The sequence below is a fragment of the Anser brachyrhynchus genome (assembly GCF_964034855.1).
Source record: "Anser brachyrhynchus genome assembly, chromosome: 27".
In the NCBI taxonomy this organism is placed as follows: domain Eukaryota; kingdom Metazoa; phylum Chordata; class Aves; order Anseriformes; family Anatidae; genus Anser; species Anser brachyrhynchus.
This window is the reverse complement of record NC_137720.1, coordinates 898,651-920,980: the sequence shown is the minus strand read 5'-3', so window position 1 is coordinate 920,980 and position 22,330 is coordinate 898,651. Positions and strand designations below refer to the sequence as shown.

General features: G+C 58.8%; 2 protein-coding genes across 12 annotated transcripts in view; one reads left to right on the top strand and one right to left on the bottom strand.

The window, feature by feature from the left end:
* Positions 1-7,687, bottom strand: part of LOC308183399 (uncharacterized protein) — a 26,377-nt gene extending 18,690 nt beyond the window's left edge. For 5 of the 11 annotated variants that reach the window (XM_080569424.1, XM_080569425.1, XM_080569426.1 and 2 more), the window contains exon 1: positions 6,430-7,687. In XM_080569424.1, coding sequence (XP_080425550.1) covers positions 6,430-6,525 — 96 coding nt within the window. In that variant the 5' untranslated portion in view covers positions 6,526-7,687. Of the gene's footprint in view, positions 1-80; positions 268-5,623; positions 5,762-6,429 lie in introns of those variants that run through there. The other 6 variants (XR_013942425.1, XR_013942426.1, XR_013942421.1 and 3 more) reach the window with 5 other exon arrangements.
* Positions 5,020-22,330, top strand: WNT2B (Wnt family member 2B). The gene is made up of 5 exons (XM_080569399.1): positions 5,020-5,679; positions 16,684-16,904; positions 19,263-19,540; positions 20,009-20,273; positions 21,252-22,330. Exons 1-5 carry the CDS (start codon positions 5,516-5,518, stop codon positions 21,479-21,481), a joined length of 1,158 nt encoding a protein of 385 aa, XP_080425525.1. The 5' UTR covers positions 5,020-5,515; the 3' UTR covers positions 21,482-22,330.

Here is a 22,330-nt window from a genome sequence, read left to right as displayed (position 1 = left end):
CCGCTTATCCGACATCGTGCCAAGGAGGGCCGTGTCACGTCACGTCCCTTGTGTAAAACAAGGCTGTAAACGCTGCATACCTTTGGGCAAGGTGAAACTCGTCGGGTTCCTCACGGGCACCAGGGCTAACTTGAAGTCCAGGTTTCAGAGCCCCAGAAGGAGCGAGCACCGAATCCAGGATGACGACAAAAGCAGGGAATTGCCTTCACTGGCATGTACCAAACCATACCGCATCCAGAGCTCTGCTGCATCCACCGCTGCTATCAGCTGCACGGGATAAGAAATTCCCTCTACATTAAAGAAATGATTATTCTTAATACTTGGGCACCGATCATATTCCTGAGGAAAAAGGAAACATAAATCCTCACTTTCACTGACAGCGACAGCCCACATCCCTAGGTACGAGGCAGCTAATTACATCTGATCCTACCAGCCAAAACCTGACCAGCATGTTTGTGCAAGCACTACAGTCAAAGTATGTGCAGGATTTGGCCCTATTTCCCGTTTTATTAATCACAAGAAACAATGTTAGAGACATACCTGATAGGTTTTTTTCCCTTGGCCACTTACCACTTGGCAGCAGAGATGAAGTTCTGGCTTTGCAAAATATTTCAAAACCTGTTTCTGTTCCAGTTCAGAGTCACCCCCCCCCCCCACCCCCAGAAGCTTTCCAGGTTATCTGTGAAAGAAAGCCCAGAGAAATGGATGGCTTGAAGTGCTTCAACTGATAAACTCTAAATATATTATTTTAACTATGATTTTGTTTTGCATTATAAAGTAGAACAAAGATCTTAACAACCACAGAACCAACAGGCTTTGGAAATGGATAGGATTGTTTTGGAAGTGGAGAAATGGAACATTTGTGCCCTTAAGACCGCGTTCCTTTTCCCCTAAAGCCTGACAGAGTTTCACAAAACATTTCAAGCTGGCTGTGCTGCGTTTCTGGGGATCAAACCGTCCTTCCTGGGGAGGCTGCCTGCACCATGACAGGGCCGTGGAGCTGAGTGGCCACCTGGAGAGCAGCACCGTGCTGGGAGCGGGTGCTGGGGTGAACAACAGGAACCCCCTGCAGAGCCCGGAGCGGGGCGAGGAACAGCCACAGGAGCAGAGACAGCAGCTGGAAGGAAAGGCAAGGCGCACGGTGCCGCAGCGGTACCGGCCCCTGCAGCCAGGCCCTGGCCTCCCGCGCTGCCCCTGGCTCTGCCGCGGGCTCCTACACCCCATTTCGGCCTCTCCAGTGGTGGCCGGGGTGGGGGTGTCCTCACCAGGGCTGCCCCAGCTCTGGGGACACCGCAGTGCCCGGCGGCACGGGACAGGCTCATGCACCGCTCGCCGTGAGCGCTCCTCACTGCAAAAACCCAACTCAAACACTGGCCTGGTTATAAATAAAGCAGCCACTGACCCTGGAGATTAATCAGTGGGCTGGTGTCTCTGCGTGATGTCACCCCATGTTTTTCCACAGGCCTGTCAAATTTCAGCCCTGTCTGATCTGCCGATGACAGACGGGGCTCGCGCCTGCCAGACAGCACCGGGACGCTGCGGTCTGTGGGAGGGGAGCAGCCGAGCGCGGAGGCCGGCAGGATTTATGGCCGCCTTTCTCCTCGGCATGCTCGCCTTCGCTCTCCGCCGCACACACAATACACAGATGCCTCTGCAAGACAACGGAAAATCGGGGCTGCTTGGCGCAGCCGGGGTATTTTTAGGCATATTGCGCCATTTCTGGCCTTTGGTGACTTCTGTGATTAACGCGACTGGGTTTGCAGCAAGCCGCCTGAACCTGGCTGCTCGCGCACACGGAACTGCGGCTCAGCGGGGTGAGGAGCAGGTGGGGAGGGCACGGACCGAGCTGCACTGGGACCGCTCCTGCGGGTGAGCTCAGCTCTTCCCAGAGCACCAGATCTGGCAACCAGATAGATCTGTTTGCCTCCAGGAAGGCAAAAAAAAGTCTCCTGGGTGGAAAGCCGCATCTGACAGCACGCAGGGTTTTTTTAATGCCACTAGCCAAGCTTTATGCCTGCTTGCAGTTCAGCTTGCTGCCCAAACACCATCCCAGCCACTGGGGCTGGAGGAGGGCAATGATGGCCATGGAGCCACGGGGTGGAGGGGAAGCAAATGGGCACTGCAGCACGAGCCGCTCCGGGAAGGCAGCGTCACGCATCTCATGCCATTTGCTCAGGACACTGCAAGGACAACACCGTGACCCATCCCAGGGCACACCAGTGTCCGCAGCTCTCCATGCCCGTCCCCCTGCCGCCTAACACAGGGTGAGCAGAGGAGCTCTGGGTGCAGCCGCACCACCACGAGCACAGGGGAGCTGCCCTGTGTGGCAGGCAGGGGCTGGGCACCAACCAGCACAGGAGCAAACGGTCCCCACCCTATGATCCCCAAAACAAAGTCCATCTCCAAATAAGTTCCCAAAAAACATGCTCATAACAGGGCTTTCTTGCCTCAGAAAATGGGTTTCACATGAGGTCAGCAGGCTTGGCACTGAGGGTTATCCTGGGACAGCGATTTTCCCCATTGGGGTTCCAGGCGGTGCGATTATGCAAGGCTCCGAGTTATTCCTGGGGCTGCCACATGTAAGGTGAGCTTCCTAGCTGTGCCCAGCGCGGGCATTTTGGAGGTGCAGCAATCCCTCTGCAATCCCCGCTAGCTCTGTGTGCTCCTGGCACAGCACCAGCACCTGTGCCTGCACAATCAAAGCAGGAATCCAGTGCTGCCGCGGGGAGACAGCTGGGGCGCAAGGGCGACCTCTCCGCTCACGCACCAGAGCGAGCCCTGCTCGCAGGCCGGAGCACAGCCGCCATCACCCGCGGGAAGGTGGCACGGGCAGGCAAGAGCATGCCGCCCTCACCTCTGGAAGGGGACGGGGAGACTGCTGCAGAGCAGGGTCAGGTACGTGCCCCCAGCTCGCAAACTTTTCCCCAGCCAGTGCCCAAGCACTGCGCAGGCTGGACACCAGCTACGGGGCAGCTCATGGGGTGGGAATGCCCAAGGCTCTCCCTGCCTGCACGTTCCCACATGCTGCTCTCTTTTCCAGGGGCAGCACGAGCAAGGGGACTGCCCCTCTGTCCCTGGCCACAGCACCGTGTGTGCAGCAGGTGCTCAGTGGTGGCCAACACAAGGCACGAACCAGCACCAGACCCTGCAGGACCGCACCTCCAGCACCCGGGAGCAAGCCCCAGAGCGACCGACCTGCAAGGAAAACAGAGAGCTCGGTCCTTTGAAGTTAATGAATCGTGAAAGCCTTTGAAAGCAGAGCCTTGTTTATTTACTCCGGGCAGCTCATGTGGCTGAAGCACACACACATCCCGAGCGCACTGCTAATTTGAGTGAAAGATCAAATGCGAGCCTCCTGCCCAGCCAAGCCACGGCCGATGGAAGAGCGAGGGCTGGCCCCGCTGCACCGAGTCTCCATGGGATGCAGGCAGGGAAGGGAGAGCCCGATACAAAATGGGGAGGCAGGGCGATGGCCTGGGCTGTCAGCCAGACCCTGCTGAGTACAGTCAGGAACCAGGCTGACAGAAATGCCGCCCGTTGGAAGTAAAGCTCTGTGAATTCGGGCCTAAGGGTACCACCCCAGCACCTACGTTCAGCTGCAAGCCCCCCAGCAGCACCCTCCCCTCCCAAGCTGGAGCTGCTGCAGCCTGGGCCCAAGTTCTGCCCAGTGCCACGATGCAGCTGAGATCCACGCAGCCAAATGAGCACCTGGGAATGTGCCACCTGCCAAATCTGCTCTCCTCTTCCCCACAACAGGGGAATGCAGAGAACTCGGTCTCTTCTCTTTGAATGAAAACCAACCGAGTAACGGAGAACAGCCCACGAGATGCCAACAGCGAGTAACAGCTCTGCACCACCTTGCTGCAAAGTGCCACGGCACCGAGGGCCTGGCTCTGCCCATCAGGCAGACGCTCGTGCTGTCCCGCAGCAGCCACAATCTTCATTAGAAGCACCAGAGACCCCAGCACGCTATCTGCTCTGATGGGTCTTCTAAACAAATGCACAGCCTTCCACAATACTCTATAAATATCAGCCTTTTCAGTGCAACGGCTTCGCGAACAAGCTGTAAGGCAATATTTCATTTAGGCTCTCAGACAAAAGGACGGCACCCTACCAGCACTCGCTTTCTGCTGCTGCAGTTTTCAGAAGTATAATTGGATTATAACCAAGCGTGAGTTTCTATCCCAGTTTCTCCCGGGCCAGCAAAGCCGCTCTGATCTGTAACAACAGGAGTCGGAAGGAAGGAGCAGAAAGCTCGCGGGGCAGAGGGGAGGGGAGGGCTGAGAGCTCCGGCAATGCTGAAAGGACTTCAGCAGATATTGGGGGCTGTGGTCCCAGTGAAAAATTAGGCATCTAGGGAAGTGCCAGTAACGAGAGAGAGGTTACCCGTGTGAGACTAATGCCTTCACCACCAGGGTGTGGAAGGACCGGCCTGCCAGGGGCCACAAGGGAAAGGGGAGCTCCCAGCCTCGGCCCTCACAAGCTACCAGACACCCGGGGAGGAAGGAGAGTTTAGAGTCAAGGGCAGCTCCTCCGCCAGCCCTCCCTGTCCCGCAGTCCCAGGGACCCAGCAGAGATGGGAGACCCCCCCCGGGGGGCAGAGGCCCGCCGGGCGCACGCAGCCGCCAAACGCGGCCCGACGGGGCGGGCTGCAGCCGGGGGCCGGCGGTGCCCGCGCACGGGGAGGGCGAGCGGCGCTGCCCGGGGGCTGCGCGTCCCCGCGGGGGCTGCGCCCTGCCCCGGCCCCCGGCGCGCACCCGGCCCCGCTCCAGAGCGCGGGGGCCCGGGGAAGCCGCGGGCACGGCGCTGCCCCGGACCCGCCCCGCGGGCGCGGAGAGGCGCGGAGCGGGGTCCGGGCGGCCGTTTCCCACCCTGCAGTGACACCTGGCGGGGGCGAGCGCGGCAGGAGCCGGCTGCGGCCCCGAGCATCCCGCCCGGCCGCTGCGCCCCTGCCCCGGGCGGACCCCGACGGGGCGGCCGCGGGAGCGCGGGCGGGGGGCGCGGCGGCCGGAGCTGCCCCGCGGGGCGGCGGGCGGTGGGCAGGGGCCCGCAGGGGGCTGTCCGCCGTGCCCTCGGGGAGGCGGGGGTCGGTCCGGCCGGAGCCGCGGCTCCGCGCTTCTGACTCTGCCCAATGAGAGCCCGCAGCCCGCCGCGAGCTGTCAATATTTGGCCGCGGCCCCCGCGCTCCCATCCCCAGTGCGTCCTCGCCCTCCGCGCGCAGCCCTCCATGGCCCGGCCCGGCCCCGCCGCCCGCCCCGCTCCGCTCGGGGGGCGCTGAGCCCCGGGAACCCCCCGCCCCCCCCCGAGGAGCCCCGCCGCCCACCCCCGCAGCAGCAGCAGCATGCTCCCGGGCGCGGGGGCGCAGCCGGGGCTCGCTCAGCCGCGCGGAGCCGGGAGCCGCGCACCGGGGCAGTGACGGGCACGGCTCGGCGCCCGCACCGCCGTCGCCCGAGGGGAGCGCGGGCGGGCCCCCGGCCCCGCTCGTTCCTCCGGCCGGAGCGCGCCGCGCAGAGATATGCTGAGCACAAACCGCCTGGAAGCGCCTCCTGGGATTGCCGTGGCCCCCGGGCGTGCGGAGTGCGGAGCCTTCCCTCGGACGGCGGGCGCGGCCCCGCGGATTTACCTGCCCTTCGTCCTCATCCTGCTCGCCCTGCCGCCCCGCGCCGACTCCTCGTGGTGGTGAGTGTCCCGCCGGCACGGGAGAGCCCGGCCCCGGCCGCCCCGACGGGCGGCAGCGGAGCCGAGCCGCGGCGCTCGGGGGGAAGCCGGGCCGGGGGCCGGGAAGCGGCCGCGGGGCCCCGGGCAGCGCTGCGGGACCGGGCCGGGCCGGGCAGCCCCGGCTCCCCCGGGGGTCCCACGCAGGACGGGTCCGGTCCCGCCGGGCTCCGCGCCGCCACCTGCGCGGCCCTCGGGGAGAACCCCGCGGGGTCTGCCGGGGAGCCGAGCACCGGGAGCCCGCTCCGCCGCCCGGCCCTTTCAAAGGCAGCGAGGGCAGAGCAGGATCGGTCCCCTCGGCACGGGCTGCAGCTGGGAAGCAGCGCGGGCAGGGGGAGATGGGGCTGCCCCGCTTAACCCGCTGCGGGCGGAGAGCAGCCTGGCTCTCCCGAGCCCCTCCGGGCCGCACTGTCGCCCCGGCACTTGCACGGTGGCTGCTCGTGGGCTCCCGGGGCACTGCTCTCCCTCACTGGAAGGCGATAAGGCTCCGTGACAGCTGGAAGTGATGCCATAGAAAATGCCAGAGGAGCTGTGGCGAGAGGAGCCACGCAGCCTCCTAGAAATTAATCTCCTTCTGTCCGAATTCCTGTAACAATGAAAATTCATGTCTGCAGAGCGAGAGTAATTAGGAAAACTGGGAACGGGAAGTTTTTCAAGTAAGCCCGTGCCGCTTCAACAGCTCAGTAACACTCAAGGGGGGAGGAAAAAAACCACCTTTGCTGCAGAAAAGTTCTCGGTACCCTCCCGTCCTGTAACAGCCCTCTCTAATCTTGTGCGAAACACCAATTTACGCGCGAATCCCGTCATCATTAGCACATTGCGGTGGATGAAGCCGAATTTAATCAAATTCAATCCATCTGACACCGAGGGGGGACCGGTGGTTCTGGAGCTCGTTAAGTGCCGCTGAGCACGGCCCGGGGCTGGGAGCGCTCCGAGGCTCTCGGCGAGAGCTTCCCGGGACGGGGAGAGGGGAAAAGGGGAAAGGGAAGGGGGAGAGGAGGGGAAGGGGAAGGGAGCGGCGCAGCAGGGGCAGCCCGGAGCCCAGCTGGCGGCAGGGGTGCCATTCCCGGCACTGCCCCGGGAGACCTCCTGCAGCCCGATCGGCCCCCGTGGAACCGAAATCACCGGCTGAGAAAAACGAGTCACCGGCCGCGGGGATCAGGTTGATGCAGGACTGGCCTGGCTTCCAGCCGCTGTCCGCCCCCACCCATCAGGGCTGGCGAAGGCAGGACAACATCTGCGCGGAAGGTGATGTTGCTGATATGCTAAAAGCTGAGGAAGGAAGAGTCTTAGGGTAGCGGGGAAGTTGAAATATTTCTCTTCATTACCAAGGAGGCAGGAGAAGGAGAGGGAAGCTGCTGGAGCGCAGGAGTAGGTGCGCAGGGTAAAGCAACTGGAAAGAGACCAGGCTACGGCACGGTCACAAAGCCCTCTGCCCAGAGCTGAACAGTTCTGCTAAGGCACCCCGATACCAGCTCACAAGAGTAAAGCCTTTCTTTAGGGACAGCACAAAAAACATTTTCCTTGCTTTTGTACCCCACTTCTCCCCACGATGACCATGGTGTGGGCCCCAGCTCCAAATGCGCGTCTCTCCCCAGCAAGCGGGAGCAAAACCAGCCACGCTTTAAGCCTCGGTAGCTGCGGCTTATTTGTAGGAAGCTAGATTTAGCTCGCACAGCAGTTCGTGTTCTCAGCTTGCAGGCTGACTCCCCGGTTGGCAGCCTCTCATTTGAGGGAGAAAGAGGAGCCGGGGCAACCTGGTGATGGGGGCAGGGGCTCAGCCGGGGAGCGGGGCAGTGCCCCCACCCAGCCCGGCGGGCTCCTTAAGCCATGGAGGAGCCCAGCACACTTCTTTGGACCTCTTCCATAAAGCAGAATCGGTCCCAGTGTCCTTAAATATGAGTTTTTTTTTTTTTTTAATTTAAACCAAATATGTTAAACTCAGAAGTTCACATGTTTGGTTGTACTTTCTCTCTCTCTTTTTTTTTTTTTTTTAGACCAGAGCATTCCTCTGAAAACCTTCATTGAAACAAATGCTTGCCTGCTGTACATGTCGGTTCTGATCAAACAGCGTGTTTAGATGAAATTGTGTTTTGCTGAAAATGGCTTCAACCAGCTGTGGTTTGGGAAAAAGTTGTTCAGTGATTTGCATAGGTTTCCAAGCACATCTTTAGCACTACTGATATTACAGTAAATACATTTGGTGGTGCATCATCGTTCCTTATTTTTATTATTATTGCCAAATTCTTCTAGGGATTCACACACAATAAACTTGTGGAAATAGAGGAAATGCTTCTCATTTTCAGAGTCAAGTTTTAAAGTAGATTAATAGAAAAAACTGGGTCACTTCTGATCAGAGTACATGGAAAGGAAATATCAACCAAATGTTTCTTCTAAACAACTGCAAATTATTAATTTTTGGTGACGTCAGGCACGGCCCCCGCCACCTCACAAAAAACTTCAGGAATTGGTGAACTTTGGTGCTAGAAAAAGTGTCCGTGGACGTGCGTGTGCTCGGGCTCGTAGCGGGAGAGAGGAGCGGGGGCGAGGGCTGGGGCGGGTGCCGGGGCGGCGCTGCCAGGACCACCAGCGGCCTTGGGACGGACGTGGCTGGGGGAGCAGCATCCATGCAGAAAGCTCCCAAACTATAAAATGTTACTTAGCAACCAAATACCAGCTGAAACACAGACAGAAATTAAAAAGGAATGCAACGGGAAAATCCCTAAATCCCGTTTACACTTGAGTGCGTCCAAGGGTAGGGAGCGCAGCATCACCCGCGGCGTGGGGCCGGGCGGCAGGGAGCCGTGCCCAGCACAGGCCCGGTCGCACGGCGAGGCAGCGTCAGGCCCCAAAAGCGGCCTCCAAAATTCCTTCCGAAAGATTTGGAAGATTAGACAAATGTTGCTTATAAACATAAACTGTGCAATAAACAAACTCGGTGTAAATAACTAAGTAGAGTTTACTCGCTATTGAGAGCCCCGCTGGTTGCTCTAGTGTGGAAAGCCATTTCAGACCGAAGGTTTGGTTAACGAAGAATGTACACAAAGCTGTATACACACACACCCCGCGCACCCCACCCTCACACGTACCCGCTTGCCTGCAAACCCACATGAATCCCCCCACCTCCCAGACACACCAAATCCTCGTTAGCTAACTTGTTTATTGCTAACCACAGCCCTTGGAAACTACAAATATTTAATTTCATCTGGCATTGGAGCAGATGGGAGGCATCAGGCTCCCAAAGAGATAAAACAAATCTGGGGAAGGAAGAGCGGCGCGAGTTTGCGCTGGGGCCGAGCAGCGCGCAGGATCTGGCCGCGCACGGGGCTCTGCTGGGATTGGGGCAGGTCAGGGCCTGGAGCACGGCGTTTGGGCACGGGGCACGGTACCCAGGCGGGCGTCATGGGGGATGTTCTGTCCCGTCAGGCAGCCAGCGCCACGTGTCGGCTCCCTGCCTTGGCCTGCCAAGGGGCCCGGGGATCACAGGCAGGGAAAAACGTGCCGAGGGCAGAAAAAAAACACTTTGTGGAAAAAGCATGCATTTTGTTCTCCGTGCTGGAGTAGCCCCAGGAGCGGGTGCCCAGCCCTTGCCCAGTGCGTGACGAAGCCACAGGCACAGTACGTGGGGACGGGGACGCTGTCCCCGCAGCAGGGAGGCAGCAGCAGTGGTTTCTGCTGCTGCTCATCTCCAGGGCTTGCCGTGCGTTTCAGTCCCAGCACCAGTGCCGGGTCCTGGTCCAGGTGCCGTGGATGGGCACAAAGAGTGATGGAGAAATGGAGCCACGTGTCGGCATGGTTATCGGATATACGAGCGAGGCGCTCGTTTAAACAGGCATCACACTGAGGTGTGTGGGAGGGGAAATAGCATCAATAGGAATGTTTGAAATTAAGCCAAGGGAAAGACAGCTGCATGCACGAGCCTCCCAGGCAGCCGGCGTAACCCTTTGGGGGAGCGCGGGCACTGCCGGCTCCCCTCGGTGCCAGCCTCGGGCGGGCAGGCCCTCAGCGACCTCTCCGGGCCTCGCCGGCGGAGGCTGCGGCAGCGGCTCGGAGGCCGGTGGCTCCGGAGGCCCCGATGCTGCCCTGCACCAGCTGCTTCCCTCCGACACTGCTCCTGCGGCAGCACAGCTCCGTCCCATGGGCTCAGCTCCGGGGCTGTCCCAGGCGCGTTCCTGGGACGGGAGCTGCCATCCCAGGGAGGGCGAGCAGCGCACAGGGGTCTGGGGGGGCCCAGCGCTCATCCTGGCAAAGTGCTCTGCTCGGTATTAACAGCGGGAGGTCAGCAACCAGGAAGTCTTTATCCCCAAGTGCTTCGTAGCCCCAGCCATCCAGGGAGCCCTCGCTTTGAAAAATAAGTTTTAGAGTAACATCAGACTGATGGAGAATGAACTCCGTGGCCTCTGTAGTAGTCCTGGTGTTCTGCGTTGAGAGTATATTGGAACAGATGGGTTCTCTCAGTCACTCCACTTAGTTATAATAATCCTAATTGTATTTCTTAGTTCATTTTTCATTAGGGTCACTTTCACCTATTGGAAGTGTCTCTTAAAAAAGAAACGCACAAGAAAAAAGAATCCTTCTGCTTTTCCAAACTCGTTAGCTTTTACTATTACTAATACCAATTTCAGCAGCACCTACAGACCACTGTGAGGTGAGACCGTGCCGGGCCTGCTAAAACAGGCATCCCCTGCTCCGAGCAGCCTTCGCACCAGCACACGCGATACACCAAGAACAAGAGAAACTTCTTTGCCACCAGCAACTGCATTGCCTCTGCACTTCTTGGCAAAGCGCTTTGGGATTTGGAGAAGGGAAAAAAGAAATTGTTACTTGAAAGGATAAAGCATAATTTGATGAGCACTTTGGATTGTGTTCCTACGTCAGCTGGCATCTGTCAGAGGAACAGCTTTCCCCCACCACAGTGCTCGGTTGCGGCCGTTATTTCAGAAGGCACCAGGGCCCTTTTCTCCCTCAGCTTTCCTAATTTCCCCCCCACCAGCTCCACAGGCGCACCCAGCACCCCCCGTGTCCCACCGCCCCCAGGGCAGCCTCGTCCCCGGCATGGGGAGGTCCCAGGGCGGGGACCCCGGCAAGGAACTGAAGGCACACGACAGGGAAGAAGGGTGGCACACAAGAAAAGAGATCACAACGCAGAAAATGAGAAGTACTTGAATGGCACTGGTAGTGGCCCAGCATTATGATATTAAAAACCATTCAAGTGAGACTAACGCTCTCAACATACAGAGTAGTGGCTCTAAGTGAGGAAATTAGGACTATTAATCATTCCAAGGCGTTAACAATTCCAGCAGGCCAGGATGGCCCTGTTCCCAGTGGGGCTTAATAAAATACTCAGAGTTTACAATAATAAAATAATATCTCAAATGTCTATAGCACCTTGCAACCCAAAGTGCTTTGCAATTGGCTATAAATTGTCCACCCACAGCCACGGAGAGCAGGGGAAGGAAAGCACAATCTCCATGGGAAGTATGCAAAGCACTTGGGGAGGCGAAATGTTGTCAGGCTCTCCGGAATTTGCTCTTTATCAGATAGAGAGACAGGGATGTTGGATTTGATCCTATCTGGAAGGTTTGTCTCCCAACTGAGAGCTGCCTAGGGCTCTCCAGCCTCCCACCAAAACACACATTTCGTATCGACTCCTTGGGAAGGTAAGAGAACAGAAGCCAACAGAGCTTGGCTCCCAAGTCGATCTTTCAGGACTACCAGCGTGCTCACGAGAGCAGTGGGGAAATGAATTGGCTTCCCCAGGGGAAGGACTCCAGCAGCACTCGAGAGCCCAGACGAGCCAGGCGGTGCTTTCAGCTCCCCATCAGCAGCGGTGCCCCGGGAGCAGAGGGCAGCAGCAGAGCCACCCTGTGCCAGGCACCTCCTGGCCCCCGCCTGCAGGGGCAGAGCCCAGGCAAGGGCACGGCAGCGGGCGCCCACCCGCTGGCCATCGGGGATATCAGGTTCAGAGGCATGCCTAACACGTGGCTGGGAACAATTCCTCGGCTGCCTCGCTTGCTTTTTTTGGTGGTTGTTGTTGTTTTAAACGTGGTCTGGCAAATGGAGAGCCCTGAGCACTGCTCCGCAGCAGCGTGCAGCTGCCCGTGTCCCTGCAGGGGCAGGGAGGGAGCACGGGGAGCAACTTTGGTAGCAGGGGGTCCTGGGGTTTAAGCTGACCCGACTGTCTTAAGCAAGCGGCGAGCGCCCTGTGTTTGGTGGGAGAGGCCAGGCCATGAGTGGCAGCTCCTCAGGTCAGAGGCTGTTAGATGGGATGGAGGAGCCGAGCCTGCCGCCTGCCTGGAGACCCTGCTCCCAGCTCCTCCAGGTCGGAGCAGCATCTCTCCACGATTTCAGAGCCACAGAGCTGGCTGCGACTGTCAGGAGCAGGCTTTGTGCTGCCGTGTCTGCCCCCGGGCACTTCTGTTCCCACCCTGTACAGCAGCTACAAATACTTTGCAAGGTGTTTCGGGATCCTCAGGAGGAAACATTAACCCGCCATCATTTTTCAGCCATTAACTCTCTCTGCATTAACAAACGACAAAGAAAAAGCCTCGTGCCTCAGCTCCCTGCATGTCAAAGCAGGCAGCAGCAGCCACTGCCCTCACTTAGGATCTCCCCGAGCTGCCCCGAGGAGCGGTGGGGATCCTCTGAGCATCCTCTTCTCCTGCATCGTCAAACTTGCTCACGTGGGCATCCCTCTCTCAGGGTAGATTTAACCTATGATTATTCTAATTCAGAATTGTGCCTTTAATGGTATTGGTGCAACCCTGATTCCCCACAGTGGGAACTCCCAACATTTCAACAGTTGCTTTAATTATAAAGCAGAGCACAAAAAAATAAAATTTGAGATTTGCCTTAGAATGACAATTCCAAAACTTTCCCTCTTGAAACTAAGTAAAGCTCAAATAGCGTGGTTTTTTTGTTTGTTTTTTAGTGCCATATAAAACATTAGATACAGCAGTGTCTAATATTATTTTCATTAGAAATTGAATTAGAGCACTCATATTTCTCAACAGCACCTTGACCTTACAGAGATGTTACAAACTGTAGCAAGTTCTGGGTCCTCTGAAATTTACCCATTCCCATGAAGCATTTTCTTTCTTCAGAACTCGTTTTCCAGGAGCCATTTCCCACCAGATACCTGCTGCGGGGTCCAGACAAAGGCACGACCCCGCAGGAGCCCCTCGCCCTCACTGGGAGCACAGAGCAGGCTCGCACTGTTGCTGTTGCCTTGGTGGGGAGCGATTAGGAATTAAGTAAAATTAGGAGAAATTTCCTTACCAAAAGGGTTGTGCGGCAATGGAACAGGCTGAGGCAGAGCTTCGCTCGCTCCAGCGGGAGAGGTTCCCAGCCGCCTATTGCCGGGTGCCTTGGACTCTGGCGGAGCTCTCGGTCTGCGCGCTGCCACGCCTGGGAGCCAGCCCTTCTCCTCAGACTTCTGGTCTTTCTCGCTAAAGAGCTCAACAACAGGGGGCTGGTGCCAAAAGCACAATTTATCGATCCAGAAAGAGGTTTCCAAACACCAGGCAGATGAAGTCAGAGCAAGGCGTATGGGCCTCTGGTCCCGGGGACACTGTGCAGCACATCCCCGGACCTTGCAGCCAGCGCGCAGTGGCACAAATGCCCCCTTACCCTGCAGGGAGGGGAGCAGCAGCGGGTAGGAGAACTCTGAGCTGCTGAGACTTTGCACCAGAGCAGCCTTAACTGAGGGCAAAGAAGTGGCGTGGGCCACACAGCTCTGCAAGAGCACCCCAAGGAGCCCACGAGCTCTTTGGGGAGCCAACACGCTGTCATGGGAAGCGCGGAAGCAGAGCGCACACAACGCAGGGGCAAGCGTTGGGAGGGGGTTAGCACAAAATGCATGCTGCCAAGTAAATAGATGCGTCTGCCTCCGATTTGCATGTTTATCTTAGAAGCAATTTAGGTTTCTCCTTGTTTACAAGAGTAGAAGTCAGCAGACTCTTAGAGTAAGAAAAACAACTGGGAGCCAACATGTGACAGTTGTCTCCTGTTCTCGCAATGCACCGCAGCAGCCAGCGCTTGCAGGCTATTGAGAAAGAGCTCGGCTCGCCTCAGCTGCATCGCCGGCAGCCTGCGTGCAGCAGATTTACTTGCAGAGAAGAGAAAAGATAGCAGGAAGCTGGGACCACTTTACCTCCTCTCCACCCAGGCTCGGGAAGCACTTGCCTGTGGAGCACCAAGTCTGGTCCATGCTGGTGCCGCGCGGGTCGCTCCTTGCGGGAACCGACGCCGAGCGGGCGGCGCGGAGGTGCAGCAGGGCGAGCAGCAGCACAGCGCTCCCTGCACCGCTCCGCACCCACCTCCCAGCACCACTGGGAGCTGAGCTCCAGGAGCAAACGGGAAACGCAGCACACAGCATGGTATGAGGCCGTCAGAGGGATCAGTGCCAGCCCCCAGGCCTGAGCTGAGCAAACCCCTCTGTCTGTAGCAAGGGGCTCTGCAGACACTGCAGGGCTCCTTATCCCCACCTGCACATAATTAACCATTCCCACCCTCTGCCCTGGCCCCTCCTTGCTGCAGGATGCCCACGGGGACATGCCCTGCCTCTCTCCATCACCTGTGCTTCTCCGCACCCAGAAGCCCAGGACCGAGCAGTCCCCGAGGACGTAGCAGCACTTTGCTCTCGCAGCTGTTTCTGAAGTTTGGGGTAGTTTTCTTCCGGCTGTAAAATGCAGATTCCCCAAGAGTAAAACACTTCACAGAAATTTGCCATTTCCAGCACAACTTCATTTCTAAAAAATGAAGCAGACCATTCTGATAAGGCAGCTGGGGACTTTTCAGAACATCCTTTTTATTTCCTATTTCAATGTTTTTGAAATGTCATAGATTTTTAGAAGTAAGATCAGAAGGGATGCTTTAATCAATCCAAAACAAATGTTTGTTGTGTTTTTTTTCCCTCCCAGAATTCCGCTTGGCAGGAAATTTTTCGATGTTCTTGTCTCGCTCTATTTCAGAGTAACCGAACCCCACTGGAGACTTTCCCACGAAATGGAAGAGCTAGGGCTCGCCGCTATAACCGTGGGCTTTCCAAGACAAAAGAGGAATTGTCTCCCCTTGTGCCATGCCACTTTCCAGTGCCACAGCCATTCTGGGAAGGGTTTCAGTACATAATTGCAGGCGAAGGCCTGCAGGTACCGCTGCAGATCATCTGCCAGTGGTGTGCAGCCACAACCAGAGCAGAACAGGCGGATGTCTGCCCCGTGGACAGTAGCGAGGTGCTTGCTGCAGGCAGGTGTCTCTGCCCTCCGCCTGTGCCCTCCTTCCACTTTCTTGCTGATAGCATTTGCTTGGATCTGGATATTTGGCAGAAGAATTAATAACAGGAGAAGTAATTAGCTCAGTGTGTAAAAAGGGGAATGCCTGGTGTTTACCTTTTCTGGAAGGTTTCCCTGGGTCTGGGTCCCTGGGGTGGTGCTTGGCACCGCCGTGTCCCCAGGATCCCTGGAGTGGAGTGGAACCCCCTCCCCTGCCCGGCATTGGGCAGAGCCCCTGCTGACGTCCCCCCTGCGCCAACTGATGGGGAGGGCCCCATCGAGGAGCCTTTCACCTCCTCCAGCTTTCCCTGCATCTCTTCTCCCCCCCGGTGAGGATGAGCTGCGGCTTCTGTCACAGCCTCCTCCCAGAGCACCGCTGCACACACTGCAGCCCCCCCCACCAGCCCCCAGCCCCAGGCAGCTCCAGCAGGGCCACGTGCACATCTCCATCCCCCGCAGGGACACGTGCACGTCCCTGTCCCCACCTGGGACTAAGCAGGCTGAGCTGGGCCAGGCACGGCCAAGATCCTGCAGTGCCCCCACCATTGCACCAGGCGCATGCGGCCTCCAACCCTCCTCCTCCTCCTCCTCTGCCACGGGGAGCCCCCACTGCTGGTGGGCAAAGGACACTGGGGAGGGCCGTGAGGGACCCACCACCACTGCTGCGCGAGGAGAGGCTGGCGGGCAGGGCTGCAGAAGTAACATTCGCTGGCCCTCGGCGCCGTGGCTCACAAAGCCATGGGGAGCTGGGTTTGTTATCCTCAGCTCCAGCCTGAGATGACCTTGTGCTTCTGCCAGCATTTAAACAAAGTATTTTAAAAAAGGGAAAAGATCCCATTGCTTTCTGTGTTCACAGGGCTTTCCTGAGCTATCTGTGAGGCTGATAGAAATGATAGAACATAGCCAGAGAGAGAGAGAGAGACAATGAAATATTGCCCAAGTTTATTGCTTTTTATTATTATTAAAGGGAGGGTCTTATTTCCATACTGGGGGTTTGAAACATTTGAATCCCACCCAAACCTCTTCCCTTCCAGCCAGAAGCACAGCTCCATGGTATGTGGCAAAAATCATTCTCCGGCACAAAGCAGCCTTGCGGCTGGCTGGGGTGAGCAGGCGGCGGAGGCAGGGGCTGGATGGGGATGGAAAATTCCACCTCGCCTCCATTGTCCGTGCTGGCCCGAGGCAGCAGCGAGGGCTGCTGGGTGCGGAAGAAGTCAGGATCCCCCTCAGTTCCATGGAAGGCTGCCCGTTGGGCTCAGCGAGCCGCACCAGGCCGTGTTTGCACATTGTCTTTCTGCACCAAACCCCTGCCCACCCCCCTGCTGCACGGCAGGAGGCCGAGATGCAGGCAGCACGCAGGCAGGAGGGGGGATGCAGCCTAGCCCTGGATGTCCATCTTCAGTGGTGTCCATCATCTGCTGGTGCCATGGAACCCCGTCCCCGCGCAGTGCCCCAGCCGGAGGGGAAGGCGGGCGGCATCGCGGAGCCGCTCCAGTGCTGGCCCTGCCGGCCCCAGCTCGGCTCCATCCTACTGTGCTCAGCAGGGCCGGGCTGCAGCGCGGGGCTGGGATGGAGGGACAGAGGCTGGGAGAGTTCCTCGCTGCCCCTGGGGACTCCCCTTCGCAGAACATCCCCAGACCCCGCACCTCCAGCCCCCGAGCACAAGGCGCTAACGCCGGCCCCGTCTCTCCTGCAGGTACATCGGGGCGCTGGGAGCGAGGGTGATCTGCGACAACATCCCCGGGCTGGTGAACAAGCAGCGGCAGCTGTGCCAGAGGTACCCCGACATCATGCAGTCGGTCGGGGAGGGAGCCAAGGAGTGGATCCGGGAGTGCCAGCACCAATTCCGCCACCACCGCTGGAACTGCAGCACCCTGGACCGGGACCACACCGTCTTCGGCAGGGTCATGCTGCGAAGTAGGTGCTGCCCCGTGCCCTCTGCCCCCAGCCGGGGACGTCTGCGCCGTGACGGGAAATGCAGATACAGGTGGCTACGGACGCCACTTGTTTAGCAGTAACATTTTGAAAATGTCTCAAAAAAGGGGGGGTGGGATAAAAGTTCTTCCATGGTGGGATAAAAGTTCTTCGTCCCTGGGGAGGGTCCCGCAGGCACCCAGCTGCAGTGCCGCACGCTGTCCCCGCTCCCGCTGCCACCCGCTTGGAGGCCTGGGGACCGTGCCTGGCCTCAGTGTGTGGCTGGGAGCATCTCTGCTCCCGCTCGCTGCCGTGCCCGGTGGCTTGGGTTACTGCCGGAGGAGAGCTTTGCCTTTCCCTGTAAATTAATCAAGCAGTAATGGGAGCAGACCACTGCTTTTGAAATAGCTGCACCAGATGAGATGGAGCAGGGGGAGCACTGGGGGAGAAGGGGGAAGGAGGAGACACCTCCGGAGAACAGGCTCATATGTAAACAGTAATGGGATATATAAATATTTGGAGAGCAGTGTTGGCCAGGAATCAGCAGTTCACGTGGGAACTCGCTGTTCCCTTGCATGGCAAGGGAGGCAAGGCAGAGCTCAGGCTCCAGCCACTGCTTCGGGCTTCGACCTGCAGAAGGACGGCAGCCACGGGGCAGACGCCAGCGCTGCAGGGAGGGCAGGGACCAGGAGGGTCCCTCCCGGCTCCAGGTGAGGACAGGGACACCGACACGGTGCCCGCGAACCACTGAAGGTGGAGCGGGGCGCTTAAGGCGCCAGCAGCCCCGCTGCAGACCCTGGGGCCACCCGCCCGTCCCCGTCTGCAGGCTGGGACCTCGCTCGCTGAGCCAGGCTCAGCTCCGAGTCCCTGGTGTCAAAATTCACCAGGTGGGACTCAGTCAGGGGCTGGGTGGGGAATCATGAGGTATGCTTGCTAAAGCACAGCGGGTCGCGTGTGCAACAAGATGTCCCGCAGGACAGACGGCTGCGAGGTGATGTGCTGCGGGCGGGGGTACGACACCACGCGCGTCACTCGCATCACCAAGAGCAAGTTCCACTGGTGCTTGCTAAAGGATACCCATGGACTGGGTATTGCCCATCTGTATTTCCCATTCCAGACCACGGGGCATGTTTTGTTCTACAAAAGCAGGGCTGTACCCAAGGAATGAAAAGGAAGGGCACAATGGGGGCAGGAATGGGGAGGGGAGCACTCCCAGAGCAGAAATCACCACGTGGCTCCCGCTGTTCACTGTGAGGGCTCCCGCAGTGAGCAGGAGCGCGGGGAGCGCGCGTGGTGCCCCGCTGCAGCGCAGATGCTGCTCCCCAGGACGTGATGGGCCGGGGCACATCCAGCCACGCCGCCCCAAATCAAACGCGGCTGGGAGCAGGAACAGCTTTGACGCACCGGGAGCCGCTCATCTGGAGGACACGTGAGCGGGGAGGGCGCCGGGGGCTCGCTCCCAGCTGGCGGGGGCTGGTGAGCGGGGCAGGCCGGGGGCAGCGTGGGCAGGGCAGGCCCGGAGCAGCCCCAGAGCGGAGCTGGCAGGGGGGAGCTGTGAGCACCAGGCCGCGGCGCTCACCCCGCCACGCTGCGACCTGCTCGGCCTTGGCCCCTGCGTCCCGCCGCCGCTCCAGCCCCACATCCCCGCTCCAGCCCCACATCCCCTCCTGGATGCTGAGGACAGGGGATGATGAAAGCTCCTCTCCGTAGCCCCATCCTGCCAGGCCCAGAGAGAGCTCTGTTCCCTTTGAAGTTGCTTTCAAAGGCTCTCAAAATGAAGACTAACATGGTTTTGATTTGCAGCTTCTTTTACAACATTATAAAAACAGCTGCGAACTCAAAGCAGAGATGCAGAGCGCCAGGCAGCACTCTGGGCTGCGCGGGGAGCCCCGTGGCAGCCGCCCCGTCTGCGGGGACAGCAGCACCCATGGGAGCCGCCTGTCCCCGCGTGCTCCGGCTCTGCCACCGCCCATGCTCAGCAGCCCCCAGGCCGTTGGCCTCAGCACCCATGGGCCCGGCTGAGCCAGGGCCATTGGGGGCAGGGCAGGCAGCCCTGTCAGCAGCCTGGTGCCAGCACCCAGCGGGAGCTGCTGCTGGGGGGAGAGGGGATGGGGTAAGGGAACAAAGCAGCGGCTCAGTAGCACAGCTCAGCCCCCCCAGCTGCTCTGTGAGCTCAGCACAAAATTTCCCTTGGGCTGGGTGCTGGGGAAGCCGGAGCTGAGCGGTGCGGACAGCAGGGACGGGTAGGACTCAGTTTATCTTTACCGAAGGTGCTGCCAGTTCCGCGCCCCCTTCCCCAGGGCTGCCCATGCCCAGGATGAGCCCGTCCCTCACTCCCTGTCCCCTCTCTCCGCACTTCAGGCAGCAGGGAGGCCGCCTTCGTCTACGCCATCTCCTCGGCGGGGGTGGTGTACGCCATCACGCGGGCCTGCAGCCAAGGGGACCTGAAGGCCTGCGGCTGCGACCCCCTCAAGCGGGGCCGCGCCAAGGACGAGCGCGGGGAGTTCGACTGGGGCGGCTGCAGCGACAACATCAACTACGGGATCCGCTTCGCCAAAGCCTTCGTGGACGCCAAGGAGAAGAAAGTGAAGGACGCCCGGGCGCTGATGAACCTGCACAACAACCGCTGCGGGAGGATGGTGAGTGCGGCGCTGCCGGGGACACCTCCGCACCACGGGGACTGCCCGGCAGTGCCGCCGGGAGATGCTCCTTGCTCCGTGGGTGGTGGGGGGTGGCTGGGGGGGGACAGGCCATGTCAGACAGGGCACCCACCCCCCAGCACCTCTCCGCAGGCTCCAGCTGGCATCAGTGACCCTGGGACCACTCCTCGGCCCGCAGTGGTCAGAGGCAGGGCTTGCACTGCCAGCAGCCCTCCCACCTTTGCCAAGCCCGATTCCTAGAGCTCACTGCCCCCGGGGCCCCACCAGTAGCCAAAATGGCAGTTTCCCAGGCTCTCTGTGGCCTGTTTGAAGGAGGGGGCTGGGAGCAGGCTGCCCTCGTGCACCGGGGAGCCCGAAGCGGGGCAGCCCCGAGCTGAGGAGTTCTGCAGGGCTGGGGGCGATGATGCGGGGTGACCGCCGCTCCTCACGGCCTCCCTCTTCTCGCAGGCTGTGAAACGCTTCCTGAAGCTGGAGTGCAAATGCCACGGAGTCAGCGGCTCCTGCACACTAAGGACTTGCTGGCTGGCCATGTCAGATTTTCGGAAAACAGGGGATTACCTAAGGAAGAAATACAACGGGGCCATCCAAGTGATAATGAACCAGGACGGCACCGGCTTCACCGTGGCCAACAAGAACTTCAGGAAGCCCACAAAGACTGACCTGGTCTATTTTGAGAACTCACCTGATTACTGCGTGATGGACAAGTCAGCAGGTAAAAAAAAAGAAAGCACCCATGATGCCTAAAAACAGCTCTTCCTCCCCTCCTGGCAGGCCTGCAACTCCCAAACAGTCCAGCCTGGCAAGACCCCTCTGGGATGTCAGCTCCCAAACCAAGCCTGGGCAGCAGGGGCTGGGCACCCCCAGGGCCCTGAGGGGTGCTGGTGGTCACTGTGCCACGTCCCCACAGCACACCGAGGTGTGCACATCTGCACAGAGCAGGAAGGGATTTGCCCAAAATCCCCAGGCTTTACACCAAAGACCCGACCCTTGTAGGCCTCTTGTAGTTAATGCATCACAGAGCCTTTCTTCTGCTGAGCGAAGATCCCTTAAATTAAATGCCTGTTGGTGGGCCAGCCTGGTGCATCTCTGAGCGCAGCCTGAGGCGGGGATGAGGGGCAGGGCAGGCAGTGTCTCTGCTCAGCCCCTGCAAGGAGGATCAATGGCTGTCGGAGCCCAGAGCACGGCTGGGGCCAGGGATGCTCCCCAGTTCCCATGGCAGCCGGCACAAAGGCGCTCGGCAGGGAAGGCAGCCGCTTGCTCCAGCCCTGCTAAAACGAGCTGCAGGCCCACACGAAGGAGGCATTTTGGCTTTCCCAGCCACAGTCGGCCTGTTCCTGGGCACACGCTGAGCCCCGGCCTTCTCCAGGCATGGAGGGCAGCACGGGGCAGAGCCCGCCCTGCCTGCTGCAGGCAGCGCCGTGTGCCAGGGTAGCGCGGGCCAGGTGTGCGACCCACGCTGCAAAAGCAGAGCAAGCACACGCTGCACAACCACCCCCAGCCCCCTCGTGTAGCAGCACACCGCAGCGCATCCGGGTGTGCTCTACCAGAAACAGGGAGATTTCATCTGCCGAGAAAAGAGCCCTGCGGAGGGCTCAGCTGGTAAATATCGGCTGCGGGTGGGGGGCTGGAGGAAGCACTTGAGGGAGGCGGAGGAGGAAGGGCCTGACCGACTCTCGCTTTCCTCCTCTAGGCTCCCTGGGCACCGCAGGTCGTGTGTGCAACAAGATGTCCCGCGGGACAGACGGCTGCGAGGTGATGTGCTGCGGGCGGGGGTACGACACCACGCGCGTCACTCGCGTCACCAAGTGCGAGTGCAAGTTCCACTGGTGCTGCGCCGTGCGCTGCAAGGAGTGCGAGGACACTGTGGACGTGCACACGTGTAAAGCACCAAAACGGGCTGAGTGGTTGGACCAGACCTGAAAAGACGAGAGCAGCAGAGGGAAGAGTCAGCTGCAAAGCCCCCCACAACCTTTCCAATTTTCTAAAACACCTGTGCCCCGTGGGCCATGGCATTCTGGGAGCTGTAGTTCGACTGCATGGCTTTTATTTAATTGATTCTGCAAAGCACTAAAGAAAGGACTACATTTCCCAGGAGGTACTGTGGACCCTTCTCATTGCTCAGCAAAACTAATCCCTTCCCTAGGAGGAGTCCGCAATCCTTGCTTCAACTGTGAAACTTCTGTTGCCTGTTGTTATCTCTGCAAAGGGACAGTGCACCTGACAGACTTGGAGAACCCATCGTCAGGATGCAATGCCTGAGGAATGCTGCATCTCGCCAGAGAATTTACAGTGAAGTTTCACCAGCAAAACAACACTAGTTCAGAATAATAAACTCCTGCAGAAAGCACTCTTGCTTTTACTTTTTTTTTTTTTTTTTTGCAAGGCCAGAGGAAGGGTGTTGCAAATTCTTAAGTTCAAGATCTCCATGTTTCCCTCAAGCAGACCTGGCATTACTGACCCCAGCTGCACTACTGACGCTCGCTGAACGAGAACAACTCCTGCACAGTCTTCTCCCATCTCCCCAGTGAGGATGACGAGCAGAGTTGTGAACTGTCAACTGAAGCCTGAATGACTGCAAGAAGACAAAGGCTATCCATAGACGTTTGCAGACACAGAGGGCTAGAGAAAGCAAACAGAATCTGTGAACTTACTGGTAGGTTCAGAAGTTGATGGGTACAACAGCATCTCTCTGTAAAACTCACTTGTATGTTGTGTATACTGCTTATTATTTTAAGTCAAAATTCATTATAAACCTGTATCAGAAAATGA